The 17,510-nt window shown below is 51.2% G+C and overlaps 2 protein-coding genes and 1 long non-coding RNA gene across 4 annotated transcripts; 2 read left to right on the forward strand and 1 right to left on the reverse strand.

Moving 5' to 3' along the window:
- Positions 1-215: 215 nt before the first annotated feature.
- Positions 216-2,029, reverse strand: LOC125337377. The gene is made up of 3 exons (XR_007208030.1): positions 1,938-2,029; positions 1,591-1,713; positions 216-511 (listed from the first exon to the last, which is right to left on the reverse strand). It is a non-coding gene; the product is annotated as an uncharacterized LOC125337377 (long non-coding RNA).
- DHDDS (dehydrodolichyl diphosphate synthase subunit) lies at positions 1,457-11,467 on the forward strand. 2 transcript variants are annotated; one of them, XM_048327040.1, is made up of 9 exons: positions 1,457-1,547; positions 2,569-2,652; positions 3,509-3,625; positions 4,157-4,299; positions 4,916-5,032; positions 5,208-5,309; positions 5,944-6,058; positions 7,182-7,289; positions 9,850-11,467. In XM_048327040.1, exons 2-9 carry the CDS (start codon positions 2,590-2,592, stop codon positions 10,084-10,086), a joined length of 1,002 nt encoding a protein of 333 aa, XP_048182997.1. In that variant the 5' UTR covers positions 1,457-1,547; positions 2,569-2,589; the 3' UTR covers positions 10,087-11,467. The 2 variants fall into 2 exon arrangements, with proteins under 2 accessions (XP_048182997.1, XP_048182998.1); XM_048327041.1 differs by lacking the exon at positions 1,457-1,547 and adding an exon at positions 2,195-2,296.
- Positions 11,468-13,123: 1,656 nt separating this feature from the next.
- On the forward strand, positions 13,124-16,697 carry HMGN2 (high mobility group nucleosomal binding domain 2). The gene is made up of 6 exons (XM_048327042.1): positions 13,124-13,241; positions 13,879-13,923; positions 14,311-14,340; positions 14,949-14,999; positions 15,354-15,449; positions 15,812-16,697. The coding sequence occupies exons 1-6, from the start codon at positions 13,227-13,229 to the stop codon at positions 15,845-15,847; spliced, it is 273 nt and encodes a 90-aa protein (XP_048182999.1). The 5' UTR covers positions 13,124-13,226; the 3' UTR covers positions 15,848-16,697.
- Positions 16,698-17,510: the final 813 nt, after the last annotated feature.

A 17,510-nucleotide genomic window follows, 5' to 3' on the forward strand; every position in this document is an offset into this window, starting at 1 on the left:
GGTTCTTCCCTTATCTTGACAATAATTAACTAAATTGCTGCATCATCGCCCACCCTGCCCACGGGCACTATGCATGAGGGGACAGTCGCGGGAGGATGGGGCATGCTCAGGGTCCTGCTGTGACACGGGAGTGTTTGAATGTATGAGAAATAAAACAAAGATGTCCCTCACGAGGGGGTGTCTGCCCTGGGGCGAAAGCCTTGAGTCCCAAAAATGTCTACGAGGAGACGGAAGAATGTAATCCATGTTTACTGCTAGCAACCAAAGCGTTCGTGTCAAACCCGCGAAGTTTTATGGAGTGGGTGGGAGGGAGGGGGTAAGTGGGGTGGCTGTGTGTGTGGGGGGGGGCTCAGGGCAACCCCTGAGCGAGTTGCTCACACTTCCCAAAGACATTTCCTGCTGGAGTCCCTGCAGCGAGATCCTCAGTTCCTGTTGCTGCAGGTTTTCCCCGCTCTGTTCATTTTATTTTTGTTTTTGTACCAACTATGTAAAATGTGGGGCTTTTTCTTTTCTGGGGAAAAAAAAAAAATCAATAAAGACCATGGGCAATGGCTGCTGGTGATGTTCTCTGCGTGGTTACTTTTGTTTTTCTCCCCTGGGGTTGAGGAGCCCAGACCCCAAATGGGGGTACCAGGGCAGGGGGGTTGTGCTGGGAACCACATCCCACCTCTCCCTGCAGCCCCCCAAAAGAGCCCCAGCCCTGTCACAGAACCACAGCCCGGTTTGGGTGGAAGGGACATTACAGCCCGTCCCATCCCACCCCTGCCATGGGCAGGGACACCTTCCACTGTCCCAGGCTGCTCCAAACCCCAATGTCCAACCTGGCCTCGGGCACTGCCAGGGATCCAGGGGCAGCCACAGCTGCTCTGGGTATCACCACCCTCACAAAGGGAGAATTTCTTCCCAAGATCCCATCCAGCCATGCCCTCTGGCAGTGGGAAACCATTCCCTGTGTCCTGGCCCTCCATCCCCTGCCCCAAGTCCCTCTCCAGCTCTCCTGGAGCCCCTTTACGCACTGGAAAGGGCTCTGAGGTCTCCCTGGAGCCTTCTCCTCAGGAGAGCAGCCCCAGCTCTCCCGGCCTGGCTCCAGCCCTCACAGCACCCCCTGCCCACCTCACAACGCCCCCCAAAAGCGCCCCCTCCCCTCAAGCGCCCCCTGCCCGCCTCACAAGGACCCGCCCCTCAGCGACCCCGCTCACTGTGACAGCGCCCATCCCTCACAGCCACAACCCCGCCATCATCTCCCCATCCCTCACAGCCACAACCCCGCCATCATCTCCCCATCCCTCACAGCCATAACCCCGCCATCATCTCCCCATCCCCTCACAGCCACAACCCCGCCATCATCTCCCCATCCCTCACAGCCACAACCCCGCCATCATCCCCCCCTCCCCTCACGGCGCCCCCTCCCGCCTCCCCCTGCGCAGGCGCAGCCCCGCCCCGGCCCCGCCCCCCCCGCGCGCCCGCCGCCGTCGGCGCCGCCGTGTGACGTAAGCGGAAGGGCACGTCACCCTCCGGCGGAGGCTGAGGCGGCGCCGCCGGGGCAGGTACCGGGCACCGGGAGGGACCGGGGGGAGAACCGGGGCTTACCGGGCACCGCGGGGAGCGCCGGGCCACGCCTCGCGGCGGGGGCGTTGCGGGCGGGGAGTGTCTCCTTCCGCCGGCTCTCTCCCGCCGGCGGCCGCGTCCCTGCTTCACGGAGCCGGTGGAGGCCTAAGGGACGCCCCGTCCCCACCGTGGGCGTCCCGCCAGGGAGCGCCCGGGGGGCTGCCGGGAGCTGAGTCGCCCGCAGGGTCTGGGTGTGCGTCCCGCTGTCCGCCGGTTCTGCTCGCTGCCGGGGGCGGGAGCGGCGTCCCGGGGCTTGGAGCTCCCGGCTGCGCCGCCCGGGCCGGGGAGCGAGGCACGGCCCTCCCGTGCTCTGCCCCGGCCTTACAAACCTCCGTGAAGGTCGTTCTGTAGGATGACTGTGTAAAATCACCGTGAAAGGTTGATTGCCACTAGCTGAGCGTTAGCAGCCGGCGGTGGCGTTGGGTGGTCTCAGCCCGAGCCGTGCAAGGGCAGCTCTAAGAGCTTCAGGAGCAGCCCGAGGTTCAGCAGTTCCTTGCCTTAATGTTTTGTGGCTGCAGCTGCGGGCAGGGATCCCTTCCTGAGGGAAGAGGCGGAGAAAGCCCGCACGGAAATCGAACTCATCGCTGTAACTCAGTCTGCTGCTGCCCCTGGGCGTGGGGCGAATTCCAGGTGGTTGGATCTGGATCGTTTGTGCTGCTGCCACCCGCGAGCGGCACCCAAATCGCGGGTGTGTACCAACCCACCAGTCCTCCAGGCTGAAGGACTCAGGGGTGGTTTTCCTTGCACCAGCTGGTGCAGAATCCACTCTGATGACACAGCTGGAACATTCCAGAGCCCGTTTCTCAGTTTCCCCGCTGCCTGCTTATCAAAGGACTCACGCAGACAATGTAAAGGGCTCCAGAGCAGCAAGTCAGAGCTGATGTTTCCAAGGTGGTTTGTTTGCTTTGCGCTCAATCAATCCTGTTTAACCCCTTTATTTTCATCTTCTCTTTGAAAAAGGAAAGGAGCTCTCAGTAAAACATGTCGTGGATCAGAGAGGGCGAGCTGACCATCATAGAGAGGTTCTGTGCCAACATCATTAAGGTAAGGGATGGATTTGGGTGGATTTTGCGGTAAAGAGCTGGCAGGTTCTTCAGGGTGGAACTGTCTCTGTGGCTGCAGTGCTCTGAGAAGGGAGCACTGTTGGCAACGGTACATTTAGTGCTGGCACTGGATGTACATCCCTGAACAGCATCCCAGGCTGGGAGATTACTTAGGCTTAGCCTTGCAAATGAGCAAGGCTGCAGGCAGTGCTTGCCAATAAGGATTTGTGCCCTTGCTGATGGAGGCAGGGCATGGGAAGGAGGGAGAGAAGAGAGATCCTCACACTGGGAGTTTAAGAAATGAAACTGAGTATTGGAACAAAAACTCACCAGTTCCAGGAAAATTCTCTCCTTGCTCAGGCTTGAGACTGGCAGTGCTGCCCTTCTCCCTGTCAGGCCTAGTGAGGTCAGTGGAAAGGAACACTCCTCTTTGTGGAGGGAAGTCTTATGACCTTTTTTTTTGTTTCCACTGAAGTTAATTGTGTCTGTGAAAAGGCCCTTGAGCTGCGAAATAAAAAATGCAGCATAAGCGTGCGTGTGCCCTCCTCCACGGCTGCAGCTGTGTCAGCACTGAGCTCCTGAGAACTGCAGCTCTCTGTCGTCAAAGAAATGGGGAGGGCAAAGCTGCTTTTCAGTTCAGGCAGTTGTCAACACTGACCTGTTTCTTTGGAGACCTTAAACTGGGGTAGACAAAGAGGAAATGAGCGCTGTGCTCGTTCCAGCTGCAGGTTTCCTGCTGGGAGATAGCACTGCACTCCTGGGAACACGCAGTGCTGCTGGGGACAGTGGGGCTGAGCTCTCTGTGCTGGAGATGCCTGTTCACTTGCTGGTCTCCTGTGCTTCTCCCTGTTTTCCAGGCAGGTCCAATGCCCAAGCACGTTGCCTTCATCATGGATGGCAATCGCCGGTACGCCCAGAAGTGTCACGTGGAGAGACAGCAGGGACATTCCCAGGGCTTTGATAAGCTGGCACAGGTGGGGAGGATGTTTTCTGCCTTGGTGTGGTGGGAGATTGAGCTGTGTTTGCTGCTGGACTGGTGTCTTGTGTTCCTTCACTGGAGCCAGGCCTGTGCTTGGAGCTGGTGTTCATCATCAGGATTCACAAATTCAGCTCCTCCCTCTCTGTGTTACCTTGCAGAGTCATTCTGTTCAGCTGTTCTTCCCTCTGTTTAACACTCTAAATATCTACCTCACAGATCTCAAAGCTCTTACTTCTGTGAAACAGGTTGACTTTTCTTTGAAAAGGTTTTGAAAGGTACAGTATTACATAATTTACAATGTCATCTACAAGAGGTGCTTTTCCTGGCTGGATTAGTCCCCTGTGATGGATTCTCATCCTCAGGTAGTGATATTTTCCTCCTGTTTTTTAAAATGAATCTGGAATTCACATCTAGGGGTTTCATATTTTTGATGGTCGTCCTTGGCATCGTGGGAAACCACAGGAAGGTTTTACAGTGGAGAAGTTGTGTCTTGCTGGCCTGATTGTTACGTTTTGTCTTCTTGCAGACGCTGCGGTGGTGCTTGAATCTGGGCATTCGGGAGGTGACAGTTTATGCCTTCAGCATTGAGAACTTCAAACGCTCCAAGGAGGAGGTGGATGGGCTCATGGACCTGGCCAGACAGAAGTTCAGCCGCCTCCTGGAGGAACAGTAAGAGACCCCATGTCTGTGACCCACAGGGTGGAACTGGAGCAGGACACGATGGATTGCAGGGATGTTACAAGTTGTGAAAATGGATTAAGGGAGGAGAGCCTTCCCCACCTCCAGTGAGAGATTTGTCTGGAGGGGCTGTGCCTGCCTGGGTGGGATGTAGAGCTCTGTGCATGCACAGTCCCCCTGCACACCAGATTTGTGTCAGCTGTCCCATCCAAACCGTGGGGACGGACAGCTTTCAGATAAACACAGCACAATCAGAAACCAAGAGTGCCAGATGCTGTTTTCGTGAAATATCAAAGCTTTGTCTTAATTTTTGATTAGTTAGAGGTGCCCAGAGCCTGTGGTTGTGTTCTAAGCTTCCATAGGTAGGGAGGCCTAATCCGTGATCATTTCCTAGTCCTTTGGTTACGTCTTGTGTGGGGAATGATCAGTTTCCCTTTATGGAATGGTTTGGGATGATCAAATCTCAGCCCGTTTTGCACACCTGAGAAACATTTGGTGGTTTTGCCTTTCTCCAGTTCTCAGTTTTGCTGAAGCCGTGGGTGGATGTTGGCACTTGTGCAGTAGAGACTGATGTGTTTTCTGTGGTCCCCACTCTGGTTGGGTGCAGGGAGAACCTGAAGAAGCATGGGGTGTGCATCCGTGTCCTCGGGGACCTGCCTCTCCTGCCTGTGGATATCCAGGAGCTGATTGCCCAAGCTGTGCTGGCAACCAGGAACTACAACAAGTAAGTGACACTCAGTTTAAATAGCTGATACCTCACATCTTCCTCCTCTTCCTGAGGGCTGGGACTTGGCAGACATGCTACACCTCTTTTTTTCTTCTTGGTCCTACAAGCACACATCACTGTCATCTGCTGGCCCTTCCCAGGATGAGCCTTTCACATCTTTTCCTCTTTGCAGGTGCTTTCTGAATGTCTGCTTTGCATACACATCGAGACATGAAATCAGCAATGCTGTCAGGGAGATGGCCTGGGGGGTGGAACAAGGACTGCTGGAACCCAGGTAGCTCTTGGCTTTCTGTGTGAGGCTTTTGGGTGAATCCTGCCTGTCTTACCACTCAGAAGCCAAGTGGCTTTTAAATAGATCTCATTAAACCAGTGTGACTGGAACAAATGACTTAAAGTTACTATGCAATGTTTGGCTTTTATTATTTCAGTTACCATGGTGATAGATACACAACCAAGACAGAAGAGAAATTAGGTCTGTGTCTTAAGTTAGTTTAAATGTGAAGGCAGATTTTATGCCACAACAATTGGCTGCTTGGCTGACAGTCTTAGCTATGAGGTCAAACAACAGATGAATCATGAAAGCTGCACTGTTCCTCCACCCTGAAGGAGAAGGAATAGTTACACTCTGCTCCCTGCTCCAGATGGAAGCCCTCACAGTCTGCTTCCACCACTGTGTTATGTTTCAAAGAGCATGGAGTGGGATGCGCTGGGGGCTGAAATAGCATTTGGAGTAGCCTGTGGAGCAGACAGCAGTGTCTGTCAGAAGCAAGCTGATGACTGGCTGTGGTTCAGCTCCACCACCCAGTTTTAGTCTGCAGCCCTGAGTTTACATAAAACCCCTTACTTCTGATTTGTGCCACGTCCATCAGGTCAGGAAAAGGGGCTAATAAACTGTGTCTGTCTTTCAGTGACGTGTCTGAGTCGCTGCTGGATAAGTGTCTGTACACCAACAACTCCCCCGACCCAGACCTGCTGATAAGAACCTCTGGAGAGGTTCGCCTCAGTGATTTCTTGCTCTGGCAGGTAAAATCTCTGTTTTCCCTTGGGGTATTCCATCTTTACCTCCGAGGGTGCTGAGGGTTCCACCGACTCCAGGTGCAAGCGGATGTGGGGGCTCTGAAACTCCTTCTGCCAGGGGTTAGGTAACTTCCTGGATGGACTGAGTGCTGGGCACCTCTGAGGAATCTGTTTCTTGCAGTTCTGTGATTGCCTAAAATCATGAATTCTCATCCTTTTGCTCCTCACCTTTAGATAATTACTTGTTTGTAGAGAACATTTGAGTGGAGCTGCTTCACTTGAAGTTCACATGTTTTACAGGTACAGTTTGAAGCCAAAACCCAATTGCCTTTAGGCAACCACATCAAATGCTCCCATTACAAATTATTTAATTGGCAAGTTCTCAGAAGTTGTCTGGCCTGAGCTGTGGTTACCTACCAAGGCATGCCCTTTCTTCCCCCTGTTTTTGGGCACACCTATACCCTGGTTGGGTGTCGATGCTATGAAATAACACTTTGATTGCTCCTCTCGGTGGTAGAGTCCTGTTAAGTGTTACATTGTTTTAGCAGTCATCATAGAAAAACATTTACCTGAAGCTTTTGGGGAACTTGGTGGCAAAAATAGCTTTTAACTTGAAAGCTTTCATCATCCAGCTCAAGGATATCTTCAGTGCACCACAGCTCTTGGCTTCATTAAGCAGTTTAAATGCCATGAGTGGGCAGGAAGGAATATCATGAGATGTCATTTGAAGAATGGCGTAAATGTCATGTCCTGATCCTCAGTTCAACTGTTATTCCCTTAGCCTTTGGTACTCTAGTGTTGCTATTTTAGGTTTTTTATAAGTCTATGATGCTTAAGCTATTAAAAATACTTCTCTGAAGACCAACACAGCATTAGAAAGAATTCTGCTGATGCCTTTGGAGTAGTGGATGACTGGTGTCCCAACATTAAAAACTAATTAGAAGGACTGTACATTGTGCAATTTCAGACTCTCCTGGCTGGTATTTCCGTCACTTTAAGTAGAATCTGATAACACAGCCTAGGTAAAATCTCTGTGGGGAAACTGGCATCGTTTGCCCAACAGAGCTGCATCTTAATGACTTTCTCCCTTGCTCAATGATTAAATTGTTGGTGATCTTGCTTTCTGCAGACATCCCATTCATGCCTGGTTTTTCAATCAGTCTTGTGGCCAGAATATTCCTTTTGGAACTTGTGTGAGGCTATCCTTCAGTTCCAGATGAACTACGGTGCTTTACAGGTAAGGGAGCCTTGGGGAGATGGAAAGCCCAACCCCATGTGTTACCTGCACAGCAGCTGGAGATCAGGTGAGAGGCTGCAAAGTGGGAGCAGGAATTGTTAGTTAAGATCTTGTTTCAGTAGCAGCTCATGTGTTGCTTCTCCTGTACCCCTGTGGCTTGTTACAACATCTTGGTGTGTGGCCAGACTCCACTACTTTCAGCAAGACCCAAAATATCCAAAGTCAGCACTGTCTCTGTTACTCATTGCTCATTCCACCCGCTGGAGCATCTGTCCCAGAACTCACACACCAAGTGAACGCTCCTGGTTTGCCACAGGGTGAAATCTGCCAGTTTAACTCAAACACTTCGTCAGTGCTGTAAGCAGATGCTGAGTTCACACTGGAACAAGCAGGGAGTACTCACATGCTCTTCCTCTAACTCCACTACTGTTTTTAGAGTTGTAACAAGTGGGTTTAGAGTTTCCTTTCTGGGAGCTGAAATGAGGCTGCCTGAGCTGTGAGTCTGTGGACAAGTGTCCTCTTTCTGGTGGGTCCAGGTGTACTCGCTGAAGGCATTGTTCCTATTGCTCATTGACATTGTTCCTCTCCTTTTCGATCTGTTGTTGTGAGCTCTCCCTGACCTGGTTCTGATAAAGCTGGCCAATTCAGGAGTGAGTTAGTAATTTGGCTATTTTTAAGCAAAACAAGTATGGGAGCTGGAGCTCTTGATGGAGAAATGTGGGGGACAGCAGCTTGTGACACAGAGACAGCAGTGACTGGCAGAAGGACCTCAGTGTGGCAGCTCTTACCCTCTGCCACATCTGGCTGCTGAATGTGTCTGTTCCTTAATTATTTGGGTCCTCTTTTTAAAGACCGGTATTACATTGCCCTTTTCTACCTTCAGGGACCTTCCTCACCCCTGAGAGTTGTCAAAGAGATTATAGCCAGTTGTGGTTCTGGCTGAATTTAATCAGGTGCAGCCAGTCTGGCAGCATCCAAACTCTCCACGTCCTTAACGTCTTTTGTTCCTATTTCTGGCCCAAGTTTGCCCTTTTCCTACCAGAAATTCATTGTATTAGTACAACTAATGGCAGTTCACCTTCTGCATGAAGAGGGAAGCAAAAAAGGCAGTAGTGTTTGTCATTGCCATGAGCTTGGCCTCTGTCTGCAACAGTAAGGTCACTGTTCTGACTTTGGTCCTGGTGCTGGTTTCTGACAGGCAACAAATGCAGCTTCTGTTCCCAGCTATTCTCATCTTTTCTGAGTTCTGGTTTGTGGCTGGATGTGTTCACTCCACGCTATTATCAAGGTTTCTCATTGTCCAGATTTGTTCTCTGGTCAGTTTTCTCCCTGTAAGAGCCACTTTGCAGTGTCTAAGGCTGCCCTTTTTTGCAGGGAACCCTCACAGTTGTGCAAAGGAAGGACTTTCCCCTCAGAGGAACTGAGATTTAGGAGCTGGGCCTTTTTTAATTTAAAATAGGTAGTCCCAGGATCAGTTAGACCCTGCTTTTGGTAGACCTTGGGAAGGGATGCAGATGTTGGCTGGCCAGCCTGCAGTGGTCAGATTGAGTCTTTTCTGGGCAATAAACAGAATTGCACTTTGAGGGTGGAAGTCTTCTGCTCAATGGGCTGATGATCCTTGCAGTTCAAGTCAGCCCTGGAGTGCATCCATTCAGTGGGTTTGCTGTGGCTGGGGATATTTCTGCTCTCATTCCCAGCACAACAAAAGCTAATTTCCAGAGCCAGAGCTGCCTTGGGCTCAGGGAAACTGTGGGGATGAGTGTGAGTCAGGCTCTCATTAGACTAATTACTTCTTCTTGCTTGTTTGAAAGACCAGTGTGTGTGTGTGAGTCTATGTCACAGTGGCCAGTTTTATAGTTTTTAAAAATAGAAGCTTAATATTCCTGCCTGCTGATGTGTTTTTGCTGTTGGAAGCTGCAGCCCAAGACACATGCAATAAGGAGAAATATTAAAGTGATGTTCTACAACAAAGTATTTCAAATACTTGAAGGGCAGGTAAGGATGGCTCCTGCCTTTGCCTTTCTCCTGCTGTGTTTCAAGCCAGTACACTGTTAGATCACAGAAATTTGGGAATGCTGAGCTTATTCCTGCTTTTGTTTTGAAGCTGATTAGCTCAATACTGGATCATCTCAAAGAATTGCCCTGTAAGTCATGGCTTGGAATCCCCTAAAACCTTTCAGCAGCCAGGGGAATAGGATCAAAAATGCTGTGATAACACTGGTGAGGATAACAGTGTGCATAGAGTCTGGGGTTCAGAAGTTCCCTTGTAGCTGTTCCTCTCTGAGGGCTTTCCCCCAATCTGTCCTGACTTTTATCTGTTTTAACTAGTAGTTAATGCTCTGAGCAGAGTCATGTCTTGGAGGGAAGGCCCAGAAGGATATCCCTGTATTTTTTATAACCAATCAAGCAGGCTGCCTCAAAGTGGAAGAGGCAGACCCAGTGTCAGCCTTCAGTGAACCTGCAGATCGATGGCTGGCAGAGCCTGTTGGTGCTACCCCCTGTACCACAGGTGAGCTGGGAGGCCTGGTGAGGTGCTAACACTCGCTGCTTTTCACTCCAGAAGGCCAGAGACTCCTACATGGAGGAGAGGAGGCGACAGCAGATGGAGAGGGATCAGGCTTACGTGACCAAGAAGCTGCAGCAGGAAGGGTGCGCGTCCCACGGAGACTCGCGGCGCCGGCGGACTCTGCTGCAAAAATGCACGGCCCTGCGGGAGGAGAGGATCCAGGGCTTCCTGCAGGCGCTGGAGCACAAGAGAGCAGACTTCTTTGAGAGATTGTGTACGGTGTCTGCATGACACAGGTGCTGGGCTCTGGGAAAGACAGTGTTCAGAGGGAGCAGCTGCTGCCCGGAGGGATTGGCTCGGTGGGGTCCCGCCGTGGGCATCCAGGGCTGCTCCAGGACCTCGCGTCCTGCTGGCCCTGCCCGGGGCAGGGGTGGGTACTGTGAGCTCTCCCTGTCTGTGGTGCTGCTGAGGAAGGTGGTGCCGTCCTGTGTCGCCTCCCTGCCCCGGTGACAGATACCTGCCTCCTGCTGGTCTCTGCTGCTCAGTCCTTGACAGGCCAGGTGTTCGGTGACAAGAAGTTAACTGCGATGAGCCTCCTCCCGTTCTCTGATTCCTCCTGAACTGGCCCAGCCAAACCAGTTCAGTCCTGTTAAATCAGTCTGGGCTCGGATTGTTTCCGTGGCTTTGCAGTGGGGAATCTTCTGTTGAGATTTCCTCTGCTGTCCCATCAAGGGAGCCTTGCTTTCTGCAGGGAGAGGATTATTCTTGGTGTCAGGGACATTCCCCACTGCCTACTCGGTAAGAGCATCTTGTCTTTTCCCCACCTGACTCTGCTGGGTTGGATGTATCCACTCTTGGTTTCCAGAGAGCTAAAGGAAGGGTTTCCAGCCCTGCTGTAAAGAAAAAAAGATGCTCCAAAAGCTTCAGCAGGTTCTGAGATCTCTCCTGAGCAGTGTGTGTGGGGAAAACCCAGATGCAGAAGGTGCTGGTGTTGGACCAGACTGACCTTGGGAAAGGCTCTGAGCAGGCAGTGAAAAAGGATGGGTTGGGAATGAACCTTCTGTCTTAGAAAGGGAAGGAAATTGGCTAAACCCAGGTGATGGGTACCATGTGTCAAACCCTCTGAGGGAGTTCCAGGGAATGAGGGTGGGCTTAATTCAGGAATACTGTAGCCAAAACCAACCTCTGACCCCAGCCAAAATGGTTCAGAAGGGCTGTTTGGCTGATTTTAATGGGAGTGGCCAGAGCAGCTGTGGAGTATTATTTATTCTCAGTTTTCCATTGGCAGGGAGAGGGACAAGCTGATTTCCAAGATTGTTTCCATCTCTTTATTTCTCCTGGCTTCCGTCCCCATGATCAAAAAACCTGAAAATGTGTTGATTTTTGCTCCTGATGCACACACAGGTGTGGCAGTACCAGCTGTTGCTGGGTTTGAAGTGTTTCTTCTTACCTCCAGGTGAAAACCACAAAATGCAGATTTAAAAGACTTGTAAGTGCTGCACACTGAGCACTTGGCCTGTGATTGTGAAGTGTGTAGTAAAACTGGGAATAAAGTATATTCATACCAAAGTTATTTTTAAAATAACCTGAATGTTTAAAAGTATGTAGAGCTGTTTATTTCAAGGTGTGATGAAGTTGGAATCCAGGTTTAATATAATAATATTTAACCTGTGACAGACTCCTCATGTGATTCCTGTTAGCCTGGGAATGATTTGAAGGTTATTTTTACAGTGTAGTGTGAGCAGTTTGCTGATACCCTAAAGCCTGGCTGAGTGAAGCTGCGTGCAGCTACCACCTCTTGCGTAAGTAGCAAAGAGAATTTGGATAAAAATGTGCTGAGATGATGGGAGCTGTTGATTTAAAACTTCTTTTGCTGTATTTTATTTTCTCCACATTTCGAGAAACTCTGGAAACAGTGTACTCTCCACGGGATGGAAACTCTCCAGTCTGCTTTGCCAGGTTGATGGGGAGACTCTTTTTACTCAAAAAATGTATTTTTTACCTTAAAAAAGAAAAGGTTTTCCATTGTGTGATGACTTTACAGGTGACCGAAGCCACAGTGGTGGCTTTCCACAAAGTGCTGGTCCTGTTGCAGGTGAGGTAAGTGAGGCTCTGGTTTATAAAAGGCTTGTATGGAAAGTTCTAATCCATTTTATAAAAAGGCATCACTGGAGTAGGGGAGGAGGAAGAATCCTTCAAGCAGTGGCAAAAGGTTCCTGTTACCTGACTCTGTACATTTCACCTGCCTCAGTTATTCCAGTAAATACAATTCCAGTTATTTCCAGTTCTCTGGGCAAACTCAAGAGTTTCAGGAGTGCATCTTTCTGGTGCATCTGTGGGAATAGAGCCACAGGCTTCTGTCATTGAGAACTGAACCTCCATCATTCATGTTTATGCAGTGAAGATAGGAAAAATCAGCACGGCTGGAAAAACGTGCAGCTGAGGTCTGAAAAAGCCTGAGAGTTCACCTGGGCAGGGAAAGGAGGAAAGGTTGTTCCTTGGCGTGTTTTTCTGAATGAGGTTCAGCTAAAAAGTGGTGATGAAGATGTTTAGTTGGATTTGTAGCACATGGGCTGTGGCTGTGCCAGGTGTGAGGAATGTCCCCTCTTGGAAGGAGCCCAACTTCCCGAGTCACTTGGCACGAGCAGCAGGCACCTGTGTGAATTGATTTAACGTCATTTTATTGCTTTTTAATATTTTTCTCTCTCCTTCCAGCGCCGTCGCCTCCTTCTTCGGATACAACTCTCCGCGTCTCCCATGTTTTTACAGAAAAAAGGGCTCTCGGTGGTTCCCCCGGGAGCCCCTCCCGGCGCGGGGGCCCCGCGGGGCCGGAGGTGCTGAACGAACAGCTCCGCTCACCTGCGCGCGGGATCGCGGCGGGCCGCGGGGTTGGGGGGGGGGGGGGTGTCCCCCTTTCCCCCGAGCCGCCCTCTACATCCCAAATTTTCACCTTTTCCCCCCATTTTTATTTTTCGCCCCCACCCCCACCCCCGTGGGTTTCCCGCGCGCGCGCACGGAGGGGGGGGGGGGGGGGGGTGAATTGCGCGCGCGCCGCCCCCTCCGCGCGCCCCCTCCCAAACCCATCCCCTCCCCTCCCTCCCCGCCTTGGCCCCACCCCACGTGACCCCCGCGGGCCAATGGGCGCGCGGGGCGGCGGGGATCCGGCTGGAACCGGTTGGGCCGCGTCCGGCTCTATATAAAACTTTATAAACACCCGGTTCCAATTAGTGGGGTCGGGACCAGCGCAGCCCGCCGGGTGCAGCCCCGCGCACCGCTCCCCGCACCGCGCCCGCAGCCCCCCGCGCCCAGCGCGCCCGGCTCCCCCACCCCCGCCTCCCTCCGCCCGCTCCCTCCGCCCCCTCACGCCGCCCAGCGCGCTCCGCTCTCCTTCACACATATACATACACTCACACACACGCACACACGGAGCCATGCCGAAGAGAAAGGTACGTGGAGCTGCCGCCCCCCACTCCCGGTGTCCTCTCCCCCCTTACGGTGTCCTTTCCCCCCCCCGCCCGCACCGAGCCGCCGGTGGGGGGGGGGGGCAGGGGGGGCGGGACTACGCGTTCCCCCCCCCCGCTTTCGGGGCGGTAACGGAGGAGCGAGGCCTCACCGGGGGTGGCGGCGGCGCGGGGCCCGTTACCGGCGAGGGCCGGGGGTGCAGGAGGGGCCGGCGGTCCCCGCCGGTCCGAACCGGTTGGTTTTGGCGGGAGGTCGGTGTGAGGGGAGGGGGGGAGGGGAGCGCCGGTGTGGGGCGGGAAAGGGCGGGAAGCGGCGGCAGAGCTTTGCCGCCAAAACGGCGGGGGCGGGAGGGGGGGGGGGGCCGCCCTGAGGGGGCAGCGGCGCCCCCGCACAAACCCCGCACACACCCCGGGGAGGCGGCGGCGCCCGCCCCGCCTGGGCTGCGTCGGTGTGGGGTTGTGCCCCGGCATCCCCCGCCCCGGCCCCGCGGGGAGGGGCCGGTACCCGCCGAGGGTGGGATGGGGATGTTCCCCTTCGGATTTGGGGGGGGGTTAAAATAGCGGCTGGTGACTGAGGGTCGTCCCCATCACTCGTCCCTACAACGTGTGTCCGTGTCCCCAGGCTGAAGGAGAGACCAAGGGCGATAAGGCCAAAGTTAAGGATGAGGTAAGAAGTTCAGTGTTTTGAGAAAGTTGGATCATCAAGTGTTTCCGTTGGAAGCTGAGGTTTAACGTCATCAGAATAACTGGGGAGTAGGGGGGAGGGTTGGTCTCAATTGATTCTGGCTTTTCAAAGTCATAACTGTGTTTTAACCGTGAGAAATCTGCTTCTAACTGTATCTTAACTATCGTTAGCTGTTAGTAATTTCAATGGTGTAGCCTCTTGTTTCTTGAGAACACAGAAAAAGGGAACTGCCGCCTAAATTTCTAAAAACTAAAGAACTATAAACATAATTTCTGGGGGTTTACTACTTTGGGAAGAGAGCTGTTTTGTGAGATTTTGAGAGTTTGTATTCCATGTCATTTCAATAGAACCATTTTCCTTTTCCAACAGCCACAGCGGAGATCAGCAAGGTTATCTGCAGTGAGTATCCTCTCGCTGAGCAGAGATGTCACAACACTTGGTGGTTTTGCACATGACCACTGGGTGTGTAAGTACGTGTCAGAGCTGGAGGTGCTTTGGAGACACCAGTTGTCAGTTGAAAATAAGTTCCTGTCTTAAGCACCTGCCCCATTATGTGGTGCTATGGGAGTGGTAAAATAATTGACAAGCCAAATAACTGCTGCAGTTTCAAATGGTTTTGTTTGCTTTCTTGAAACTAAGCTATTTGGCCTGAATGTTTAAAAAAAAAATAGTTTGTTTCTCTGAAGCAGGACTTGTCACAAGGGCCTACAGTGCCAGGACAAGCGGGAATGGCTTCCCACTGACAGAGGGCAGGGCTGGATGGGATATTGGGAAGGAATTGTTCCCTGTGAGGGTGGGCAGGCCCTGGCACAGGGTGCCCAGAGCAGCTGGGGCTGCCCCTGAATCCCTGGCAGTGCCCAAGGCCAGGCTGGACATTGGGGCTTGGAGCAGCCTGGGACAGTGGAAGGTGTCCCTGCCCATGGCAGGGGTGGCACTGGATGGGTTTTAATGTCCTTCCAACCCAAACCGTTCCATGAGTCTCTAACACAGTTTTCTCTCCCTTGTAGAAGCCTGCTCCTCCAAAGCCAGAGCCCAAACCTAAAAAAGCAGCTCCAAAGGTGAGTTGGGTCAGGGGCTGTTTAGAGAGGTAAATGGGGGATGAGGTTTGGCATTGCCTGGCAATAAAAACAACTGATAAACCTTTGATTAACAGCTGTGTAGTGAGGAAATGGAGCTGCATCGTCGCTGCATAAAGCTGAACTGAAAACTTGCAGATTTTACAGAATTTGCATAAAAAATACCAAAGTGAAGACTCTTCACGCTTGCTGTCAATCCCTTAAACAAACAAACATTGGTGTGCTGTGTTCTTTTGGGGCCAGCAGGCAGCTGTGGTGCTCCCCACCCTCGCTCTGGGGTTGTGGCTCGTGTCTGGCTGCTGGGAGCTGACGGCAAATGTTGTCTTGCATTTACAGAAGAGCGAGAAGGTGCCCAAGGGGAAGAAGGGAAAAGCTGATGCTGGCAAGGAGGGAAACAACCCCGCAGAAAACGGAGATGCCAAAACAGACCAGGTATCCCAGCAGCCTGTCTTGCACCAGGATTGATTCCTTTCCCTCTCGGACTGGGACACGTCTTGGCTTGTGGCAACGACGAGTGTTGCTTATGACACTTAACACAGGTGTGGGGGGTGTTGGTAAAGAGTTTAAGTTGTCTGCTGCCAGGGGATGTTGCCACATGCAGTTACTGTTCTTCTGAAAAGTTCCCAAAGCAACGTGTAAGTTGTATTTTATGGTGCCACAAATGCTAGATTTAATTTTATTAAAAATCGGGGCTTTGCAGCCTAGAGAGGATCTGTTCTGTTCAGGGTTTTGCTATTTAGAAAAACAAATGTCCATTTTTTAATGTGTTGACTTGTTCCCCTTTCTCTTTTCAGGCACAGAAAGCTGAAGGTGCTGGTGAAGCCAAGTAAAACGTGTGAATTTTTGATAACTGTGTACTTCTGGTGACTGTACAGTTTGAAATACTATTTTTTATCAAGTTTTATAACAATGCAGAATTTTGGTTTACTTTTTTTTAAGCTATGTTGTTAGCACACAGACCGCTTCGTTGTTGTGTTCTGGAGGGTGGGGGGCAATGGGGACAAATGTCATTTAGTCTATTTCTCAAAACCTAAATTTTAATAAGAAAAGCTTTTGCCAGTCCCCCAGTTTTTGGAAGAAGGGCTCTTCCTGAAGGGAGGAGGAAGGGATTCCCCCATGCTGCGTGTCAGTTATGTGCAAGTGAACATCAAAGCTCCCAAGGTGCTGTTGCCTACTCCAAATCCCAATGCCATCAGTTCTCCTTTGGTGTCTCCCTGTTTACCCAGAGCCCGTCACTCCAAACCACGGCAAAACTGGCATTTTGGGACAGACCACGCTCAGTCCACTGTCAGATGATCCCGATTTCTGGTGTCCAGTCTGGGATGTACTGGCTCAAAAATGAGCTGCACTTTCTCTTTTCTATTGTGGATCCTCAGATACAGAAACCTGCCTTTAAATTTTATTTCCCTCTCAAAGTCAGGGTTGGTTCGTGCAGAGTTGTCAGACAACGCGCGGATGTGAACGTGTCCACCCTCACTCTAAACTTTGCCCTCTACAAGTGCGAGCTGCAGATTCTTACGGTTTTTATCAACTTCTCCATTTCAGTAGTCCACAAAGGGAGGGGAGTTTGACAATTGTTGTAAAATGTTGCAGATTGTAGCCCATGTCCTGCCTAAATTACCATGATTGTTCATGAAAAGTACCTTTAATAAAGCTGGATACGGTTTGGCTTGGACTGTTCTTAATGCTCTCTAATTTCTCTTGCCCTTAGTTCATCTCATTTGAGAACATTTGCTGTGTGCATGTCTGTGTTTGTGTTTTCATTCAGATAATTAATTGTCATAATTCACACCTGAAAGGCAAGATTTCCTTGCCTAAAAGCAAGGTTTCCTTGCCTAAAAGCTAGATCACTGCAGGGTGTTTTTAAAGCCTTGGCTTACTTGGAGGCTGAAAATGGAACATGTACGTGAATCTACTGAGATAAATTATTTTCTAAAATGTAGCACTGGACAAAACGGGGAGGAATACAGAGATCTTGCTGCCGAGAAAAGTAAATTCTGGTGAGCTTTTCTTGGGAGTGAAACCAGAACTGGCTCCATAAAACTGATGATGTGTTACATATCTGCACTTAAACTTGAATATTGTTGCTCCTGCTAATCGAATCCAGACCTGGCTGTGGTAGTGACTAAGCAGGAGATGAGATTTTTTTTGAGTAAAAATGCACCATTTTTATAGTTGCTACTTAGACTCCAGAGCAGAGCCAAACCCAAACCCCCCTGTGTAAACGTCTCCTTCAGTGACTGTCAGATGGAATATTTTTTCCATCTCTGCTTGGCCTTCCCTGGGATTTCAGTGTCTGTTTGTGATTAAGTTCAGTGACCTGTTTCAACCTGTGCTGATTTCAGAGGGAATCCAGTGAAAACGAACAGGGCAGAGTTTCCCATGCAGAAGTTTCCGAGGTCGGGAGAGCTGGAGGTGTTCTGGAGCGGCTGCACGCACAGAAGGCAGTTTGGGATGTACCCCTAGGAACTGCTCCACCATGTGTTCCCATAG

This window comes from Corvus hawaiiensis, chromosome 23 (assembly GCF_020740725.1).
Source record: "Corvus hawaiiensis isolate bCorHaw1 chromosome 23, bCorHaw1.pri.cur, whole genome shotgun sequence".
NCBI lineage: Eukaryota > Metazoa > Chordata > Aves > Passeriformes > Corvidae > Corvus > Corvus hawaiiensis.